Source organism: Thermobia domestica, chromosome 5, assembly GCF_964235325.1.
Source record: "Thermobia domestica chromosome 5, izTheDome1.hap1.1, whole genome shotgun sequence".
NCBI classification, from domain to species: Eukaryota; Metazoa; Arthropoda; class Insecta; order Zygentoma; family Lepismatidae; genus Thermobia; species Thermobia domestica.
In genome coordinates this window covers 253,164,361-253,174,339 of record NC_137458.1, presented here as the reverse complement: position 1 = coordinate 253,174,339, position 9,979 = coordinate 253,164,361, and the positions used below count along the sequence as shown (strand labels likewise).

General features: G+C 35.3%; 1 protein-coding gene across 1 annotated transcript in view; it reads right to left on the bottom strand.

Moving 5' to 3' along the window:
- Window positions 1-6,163: 6,163 nt before the first annotated feature.
- Window positions 6,164-9,979, bottom strand: part of LOC145684821 (endocuticle structural glycoprotein SgAbd-2-like) — a 28,857-nt gene continuing 25,041 nt past the window's right edge. Inside the window, exon 3 of the mRNA XM_081757189.1 lies at window positions 6,164-6,656. Within this exon, the coding sequence (XP_081613315.1) occupies window positions 6,323-6,656 (334 nt within the window). The 3' untranslated portion in view covers window positions 6,164-6,322. The remainder of the gene's footprint in view (window positions 6,657-9,979) is intronic.

Sequence of the window (9,979 nt, the reverse complement as noted above, 5' to 3'; positions counted from 1 at the left end):
TTATCACTTTTAATTTTCTCTTCTGCCTTATGATCTTCGGTTAAAAAGTACTCGGACAGTGTGTCAAGAAATTCCTTTTCCTTATCCAGGTTAGGGCTTGAACCCTTTTATTTTCGCAGAGATCTGTTTTGATCAAAAAGAGCAATCACAGTACATTTGATTTTATTTTTTCGTTGAGTGGGTATTCCCGCTTTTAGCCACTGCTCTGAAATTTGTTCAACAATTACAATGGCAATAGCCCCATTGTCACTCACGTGTTTAACCTTTTTGAAACCATTTTCCTTCAGAAAACAGTTTTCCACTACACTTCCAAAAAACCACACACTTGATTCAGAACGCATTTTTGGTTATCACTAGAGTTTATGGTAAAACACGTAAAAAATGCAACTCACTAACTACCTAGGTATAGCACACAGTCCACCCTGCTCGCCTTCTCAACAGAGACTACTTCAGTTTAGTTGATTTCTTTTTCTTCATTACAATATGAACAAGTGATGAACAAGTTCCAACACGCGTGTTTAAGCTGTAGAAATATCTTTGTGAAAACTTTTTAAAATAATCCAAACTTGCATTTTTTTTTGGCTATTTTTCAAAACTTTGGAGCCTTGGGGGCGAACTCAAACATTAACCTAGAGACTTCGAATTTCATATACTAGTATTTTCATTTTACACCAAAATGAATCAGAAAAACACCGGGAAACAACAGTTTCAAGATATTGCTATTTTTTGAGACACTCTACAACCCTGTTAGTATAAAGAAAATCGTAGACTCGTAGTGAAATAGCTATTGTATCAACACTGTTCATTGGAAAGTCATGGTTTATAGTTCATTCACTTCAGCATGATATAAGCTTTCCAGAGGTGGTATGTATTGGAGTCCATAACGTACTTGAACAGGGAGAATGTTCGGAAATTCCCTCCAAAAATCCCTCCTATCAATTTTGTTCTCCTCGGGAGTGGTTCTGGATAAAAACATATAATCTAAATGTATCTCCAAAAATGCTATAGGGATACGAAATGAGTGTACCAAGTTTTGTTTCGATAGACGGAATAGGTATGAGGAAAAAATCTGTATACCAATACACTCTACACATACAAAACCGAACCTGTGACCTTACCTATAAAGAGACGAATTGTACCACATTCTCTATAGAAGGAAGTAAGCGTTTTAACGGTTATCACATATATTGTTCCGTGAAATGTGGAGAGGGAAATTGAGGATAAGTCGCAAAAATGTCTTCCAAAATGGCTCTATTGTGAAGTTGTGCGTCCTCTGAACCGACATCGGAGCAAGTAGGAGTCAGTGTTCGAACTAAAGGGAGATAAAGGGAGATAAAGTACGCACGCGAGAAATTTAACATGGGGAAGTTCCAAACTTATGGGAGACATTGAGTTCTCCACAGGGGATTTCCCCCTGATCACCCCTGGTAAGTCGCACACCGGTAGGAGTACACAATTCAAATGAACCTTGAAAACAAAACAAAAAAGAGGTATACTGATAGAAGGTATATTCTTACAACAATGGAGAAGATATAGTGTGACACCATAAGAACGGAATAGAGAACGAGCATGGGTGGTGGTGTTCGTGAATAACGTGGGTTTATCACAATACAACTGTAGTACAAACAGTTGCTGTTTAGAACATTTGCTTCATTCTACAGAGAATGTGGTACAAAGGGCTGCAGTGAACGGTCAATGACTGCATAAACTCCAGAAAAAGTTTAACAGGCTGATGATCTGGTTTGCGGTGATTACACCATCAAAGAAAGGATGATTGTAGACCTTACTGGCATATTACATGGAACACTGAATCACCTCATACAAGACGGGTTTGGGTTCAAGGAACTGTGTTCAAGGTGGGTTCCGTGTCAGCTTACAGTAGAAATGAAAGAAGCTCACAAAAACACATGTGAGCAGAATTTGAGCCTTTCAGCACCGAAGGAGATGCCTTTCTCACATGTCTCGTAACTGACGACGAGTCCTGGGCGCATCACATCGAGTTTAAGACTAAATGCCAGACTATGGAATACAGACATCCATCCTCTTCCCGCCCTGAAATGTTCGAAAGGTATAAGCAGGAAAAGTCATGGTTACCATCTTTTGTGACAGTGAAGATGGTGTTGATTGACTTTTTGAACGTGGTTCTAGTGTAAATTATGAGGAATTAACGAAGTTGCTTTCATGTCTTCGTTGAATGCCTCATAAAATGTGCCATCTTTCAATACGACAACATAAGGCCGCAAACAAACCCGGAGACTACTGCCACGTTTCAGAAGGTCCAAATCAGAAACGTTTTTGTCGCACGCATCTTCACGCTAACCTAGTCCCTAGTCCCCTGTCGGATTTTGCTGTTCCCAAGGCTTAAGAAAACTCGCTAGTTTTTTGTTGCATCAGACGTGAAAGTCATTAAGGTATTGTGTTCTTTTGGCGTCAGCAACCGACGACGTGCACCAACTAGGATATCGTTGCGAAAGTGCATCGACGCTGGTGAGGATTATGTTGAAAAGTGAAAGACTCCGCGGAAAGCAAAATGTTCACGGTTTTGTTTGAGGGTATAATTACTCAATTGCAACAATTAATTGAGAGAGTTTTAGGCAAAACTTATTGAATTACTCTCGTGAATACTACATACGTTTGTATTTTTATTTTGTTAGTTTCTTTTACCTAGTTCTAGACCAATGCCTACTTGGCTTATGAGTTGAATGGCCGCTTCTTAGTATGTTATCCTGTTGCACCACAACCTGAGATATATAATTAAAAAAGAAAGAAAAAATCTGTACTAGATGGTCATATATGGACAGTCATTAAAAGATGGAACAACCTGAGACAAGTCTCTCCGCTAAACATAGCGGAGCCTCAATTCTACTCCAATCTAACATATCATTAACAACCAGTGTTGGAAAGATCACAAAATTCTTGAACTGTGATCCGGAAGACACGAAAGCAGTCACATCCGTTACACATCAAACCCAGTGACCCGAAGTCAACCGGTGTTATCTGAAGAGACATGGTGTGACATGGCGATGACGAATAATCTCGTACATATGGAGAATATGTTTCATCTTTCTAATTTCATGGATTCGGGTGAATCTCTATTCTTAGCAAAAACATTGCACTTACTTAACCTAGGATAAGTATTTCAAAAAATCCCTTTCTAATTCCTTCTTTCAAGTTCAGAATTAGTTTTCCGTTCCAATTTCTCATTTTTATTGACGGAAATAGTTATTTCGACATTATTTATGAAAGAAAGAAATGATAGTTCCTTTGTGTTTTAACATTATCCACGATAACATTTCTTTTCTATTACGAGGAACGTCTACAATACAAGTGTACTAAGGTCCTGGCGGGCAGAGTGAATTTGTTATTGCAATGTTGGTCACACTGCCGTGTAACTTAGCTCCTACCTTTTTCAGCTAGCCCAATCACTTCTCAATTCGAGAAAAACTGTGGCCACAGTAACGTCCCCCGTGAAAGATGTTGAGTAAATCTGCCCCCAAGTGCGATACTCGTATCGTTATCCATTATCTCGTTGTGAACGGAATATCTTCGTCTGAAGTTTGTAACAAGATCAAAACAACTTAAAAAAGCAATTCAGAACAAGAAGTTCGAACTGGTGACTAAGGGTGTCTGTTTTCTGCACGACAATGCCAGACCGCATACGGCCAATGGATCGAAGCAACTTTTGGAGTCATTCGGATGGGATGTTATGAACCACCCCGTGCATATCCCTGACCTGGCGCCTTCCGACTATCATCTGTTAACCTCCCTCAAGATGCACATGGGTGGGAAAAATTTTCAAATGGCTAGGAAGTGAACATGGAGTTGAAGAAGTGGGCAAAAGAGATGGTGACAGACTCCTTTGGTCAAGCTATATATATATATATATATATATATATATATATATATATATATATATATATATATATATATATATATATATATAGATAGATATAGATATAGATATAGATATATATATATATATATATATATATATATATATATATATATATATATATATATATATATATATATATATAGATAGATAGATATATATAGATATAGATATATAGATATATATATATAGATAGATAGATATATAAAAGATCCCTCGTCTCATTAAGTGAATCGAGAGGAATGACGACTACGTGGAAAAATAGTTTACATATGTACTAATGTAACCATGTAAAAGTTTTGATTTAAATATTTTTTTTCGAATCCTACAAAAATCTAGTAAACTTATTTTCTGGACTGCCTCGTATTATTATTATTATTATTATTATTATTATTATTATTATTATTATTATTATTATTATTATTATTATTATTATTATTATTATTATTATTATTATTACTATGTTTCATCTTCATCAGTGTTTAAAAGTTACTGAATCCAAATAGTAAATTTTTCGTATCCTTTCCCTTCTGCTTTGTTTTTACTAGAAATCGTTTGTATTTCGTAAAATAGATGCTATATTTACACTTGTTTTTTTCGGATTAAAGGACACTCAGTGAATATAACGCTTCTGCACGGCATGCCACAGAAATAGTGCGAAATCGAACACTTTCCCTTTTTCAACGCAATGTTTCACTATCGCTCTCCCCTGCCGAAAATCACCGAAGGCCACCCTTAGCTCCGTCTGCTTTCGTAGCTTCGTTTCTAATTTGTCTATTGCTCTGAACAGTTTCTTCTGCTGGAAGTGATGTCGAAGTGATCGTATCTCTGCCAATTCTCATGTGTTAAAGTTAAGACTAGCTTTTACGAGTGAAGGCCTTGTGTTTAAATGGCGAATTATAAGTTAAATCGTAGGGTCTATATGAATAAAATAGAGCGTATTAATGATTAGGACATTATTTTAACTTTGTCATATATCTACTTGGATAGCATTAATAATCCGTGACGTCTCTGCATGTAAAATAATTAAAATTTATACTCAAGTTTTCTTAGTAAGCGGGAGTTAGTGTGATATAGTGCCTATTTAGAGTGACGATGGTATAATATTTATTTACTTCAATGCTTCATGAAGTTCGTAGCAATAAATGCAGTATATAGTATATAGCTATCTAGTATATAGCATGATTGATGTAGTATGTGGAATCCTTTTTAAATTGTACAATTTAATACATTAATAAATAAGATTTTCATAGAATTGTAATCCTATTAAAATATTACTTTTTACAATTTAGTAAATAAACTATTTATTTCTAAGATTCACTACTTTTTTTTTATCTGCATTTCAGTCTATTAGGAAATGTTATTTATACATAAGTAAGTAAGTATACATAAGTAAGTTTTATATTTTAACTTTTACTCGTATGATGGTGCAACTACGCTTATAATACCATAATCGCTCCTTTAGTTTTGTGTTGAGGGTTCATGTTATTAGCAGGTCAAAAGTATTTCGGTTTCTGTGTCTGAATCCTGAGGTTAGTAGCCTGTGTGTTAGGTTTAACTTTTAGATTTGTTTTTGAACAAGTTATTGCAGTTTGTGTTTCAAATTTAAGGCTCTAAAATAATATATTATTAACGTTGTTGAGCTTTGGAAGAGCCTTCATACTGTATCTGATCAAAGAAGTTCAATACAAGACAAGGACGCAAATTTCTCTGTAAATTTGGGGGAACCCATGCAGATGTAGAAAGTTGCAGGATTTTAAGACAAATTGCATTCATATTATGACAAATATTGTATATTCATAAATACAATGGGAAGGGCCCACATGAGTGTTGAGGGGCCCCGGACCCCCCGAATCGGCGCCCTTGATACAGGACAATATTCGGAGAGCTTTCATATTTCGTTTGGCCAATTTCTATAGACTGTAAACTTTCAATACAGGACAATGTGTAGGCCTATTTGTTTGCAGTTATTATTGATTTCATGTTAATGATTGCTAATGATTACGGTACCAAATATGTTTAATAGTGGATATTGATTCGTGGATTACCAGTGATTACGATGTACGCACTTAAGGGGACATATACTTTATCACTTTGAAAACATAATAACATTATTGATAAATTAAGCGTAATTCAAGGATTATGTAAACCGTTTACCATTTTGATAGATCTCCTCTTTCTTACAACATTGATATAACCCTTAACTTGTATGACTAGTGAAAATATTGTATGGAAATATTTTAAAAGATCATTTATATTATAAAGTGATAATTAGGAACTTTATTAAATAAAAATACAGCGTTTGAAACGATATTGAACACAGACTCAGATGCGTAAAAATATACACAGATCTTTGTTAATGTGATATGGCAAGCGGAGGATGGTAAGTAGATACATGATGATTTTGTTTGTAAATAATAGGGACTAATGTTAAATGAATCGTTGTTGTCTGTTCTGTTTCTGTTGCAGTTGTGATGGCGGTGATAGTTCCGGTTCCTGTTGAGCAGCTCTTTGTTGTTGTTGTTGAGCAAGAATTATATCAATGGCCTTCTGGATCTCTTCTGGAACTGGTGGTGGTGTTGGGAGATGAGCACCTTCCGCTCGGAACCCATTTTCATCAGCCGTGTACGTGACAGTGATTACAGAGCCATCTGGTGCTGTGTAAGTGTACGATCCGTATTGCACTTGAGCTTCATCCGTTTCATGTCCGATGTTCTTTATAAAGCCAGTTTCCTCTGCTTGAATGTTGTTGGCTGTCTCGTAACTAGAAGGTTAAAAGAAATAATTTGTTTAAATAGGCTATCATATCTTTATTAAACACGTACGGTATATAAACATTAACACAACTTTCCTTTCTTCGTACGGGAAGAATAATGTATAACAAATACACTGAGAAAAATAAGTGGTAACCTAGTAGGGGTTAATGGACAATTTAGCTGCTAGAACCAGTTAATAATTTGTAACAACCCTTCTGAGACAAAAAAGGTTAATTTTACGAGGTCGCCGGTAATCAATCAAGAAAGGTTACTAGAAAATGTGTAGAAACAATCCAGTGTTTGGTTGCTATTAACCTATAAAATAGGTTAGAAGAAGGTAACCAATTCAAGAAGGTTAATTTAATTTAAAACACTGTGTTGTTATCAACCGATTTTCACACAAGGCAAATTTAACCCTCCGAAACTTGTTTACTGGTAACACTGCATTACTAGAAGTACAAACAGCAAGGTCGCCATTTGCAATTTTAAGAACGAAAAGTTTTAAGAATTATGAATACATCCGAAGGAATAGGAAAACAGTTATTAAAATATGGATTCTACATAAATTAATAGAGAAATGTGAAGGAAAGTTTATTTACGGAGGTTTATGCATATTCTGAGATTTAAATGAATAAAATGTTATGTGACATGTTTCTAGTACAAATATCCACACTAGATGGTAGCACTACTAGTTGTGTAATTGTCGTCAAATAATTCACACACTCGTAACAATAATTTTGTAATGTGTTCAGGAAACATAATGCGTTTTACGTTGCTTTACGGTACAAATATCAAAATCCTTTTACGTCTTTGCTTATAGGGAAGAGTATCACCCAAACAAATAAATACTTGTGATATTGGTGGCTTATAAGGGTAGGGCGTTACCCTTTAAACGGGATGACGACAAAAAAAAAAAAAAAGTACATACTAGAAATGATAATAAATTTAGGTAGTTATTATCTATTTTAGTATTGTATTTTTTGATGTGCTCGTGGCTGAGTGAATATCTGTTACTGTTATTTATTAAATAAGTTATACTAATCAAAATACACGGTTAGAAAGTTGTCGCACCCTGTTTCGTTAACCGAGCAGTTGGTTATTCCAACATACTAACAAGGTTACCGGTTACAGGCTATGATTGATAGTGGTAACTACGTGATCGGTTAGCGTACCCCTGTGAGTTATTACACTGTAACCTAGCAATGTTAACCTGTAACGCAAGGTTACGATCACCTTCTCTCGTTAACCTTTTTGGCTTGGCTGCTGGGACACACGACTCTGTTGTCTATATATTGACAAACTAACTTGGTTACTGTCCACCTTTTTCTTGTTTACTAGTAACCTTTCTTTTTTTGCGTGTATAAAACCAGATATTTGAATGGTAAATAAGTAAATACCCCAGTCTTTAGAAGCGGAATTTTAGAAAACGATTACTCATTCTGTTGCTTTAACCCGCGATCATTCTCGTCTTATGGAGTAACGCCATCGGTCGCGTGTATAGATTTTTTCTAACACACCATTTTATCTTGAATGCAAACAAGAAATCCATTCACGTATAGCTATCACACCCCTACCGATTGCACTGATACAACAATGAAGGAGTAGGGGAGGTATTTTAAAAATAACTTCAGTGAAAAAAAGAGAAATTGAGAAAAAAAAAACGTTATAGCTAAAAATGTATTATTGTTAGATTTTTTTAAGGCGGGACCGATGGTGGGTTAAATTACGACATTATTCACCAAATTTCACACCTCCAAAAGCAAATCCTCTTATGAGACAATTTCTGAATACAAGAGAAAAATTGAACGTTATACAGATGATTGCTCCTTTTAGCATCGAATTTTTTGAAAATCGTAAAACGCGTGTTCCCTCATACTTAACTTAAGAACTTTTATACTAAATTTCACACCTCGAATTTAAGACAATATTCACAGTCACCATGTCCTCAATAAACTTTGCAATGCTTTTGTTGTTCAAGCAAATAAATAAATAAAAAGTCCAAGAATGGGACATGTACGAGTCGTCGCACCGTCTATTAAGACGCAACTGACACAAAGTTATTATAACACTAGCAAAACAAAAGTAAACAGAAGTTTTTAGAATACCATTGGAGAACAAGAAAAGTTCTTTCTAGGGACATCATTTGGGAACGAAAGAGAGGGGCAATTATCCCACTAGGTTTGAGAACCACATACATATTAATAAATTATGTACTATAATACTAATAAAAAGAGGAGAAACTCTTGTGTGGGTGGACAATCTTGTCTCCCGCCGGCAAAATCCAAAATGTCGCTACTGTTTCTTTCCATTCTCAGAATTAAGGAGCGATGCCCCATAGCAAAATCTCCTACTTACGCCAATGATTAGGAGCACTACACTATGCTAACAAATTTGTCGTAATCGAATACTGTAAGCTGTCTTACCAATTACATAACATTATGACTATTTTTTATGCTGTCCGGAAGATGTCACTTGAATTTTTCTTTCGTGTCATTATTATTTCAGAATTGCACAAGGCCAGATGCTCCATTACAGAAAGAAGCAATGCATTGCCATGCAAGAGAATAAAAGAGAAAAAGAAACTCCGTAATAAATCATGTATATTTTACCCTCAACTGACTTCCCAGTTCAAAATGAATAAGTAATGTATGAAGACCTTGCAACTTCATGTTGACTTCGACTCTTTTTTTTTTAATGTGTGAATTCATTTTTCAGGGGCAAAACCTTCAAGTTAACGGTGATTGTTAGAAAGCAAAGAAGCTACAACTATTTTATATTTCAAATCACACAACAGATACAAGGATTTTTATTAATATTTTCGTAGTTCCTTCAGTTCTCGCCTCTTTAGAAGTCAGTTGCTTTAATACTTCTGATTTATCCTGGTGTTCGTGGATCTTATGCTGTTTTGTAGTTATCTGTCCTTAGTGTTTATCGGGCAGAGACCAAACAAACAAAGTAACACAGGTGGGTATTAGGCGACACAAGGTCGCATACCTGCATAAGTTTGTCTTATGTGACGGAAAATCACAGGACAGTTTTGACAGATTATCATGCATGAACATTTGCCAAATTTTATTCTCAAGGAAAGAGAAGTTGACGGGTGAAAATAGTTGAGTTATTTTCTTCTTATGCAAAGTTTTGCCACATAAAGATGCGTAGTCTTGTTCAACAAATTCTGGTCACCTAGTTAATTCTCTTCGTAAAGTTCTGTATCATTATTTGTGCAAATAGAACGCAATCAAAGAAGTTACTTTTTTTGGTCTTTCGACTAAGATCTCTCTCCAAGCCCTTAATTTTAAAACTTCCTTTGTGCGTGATTGAGAGAATATGG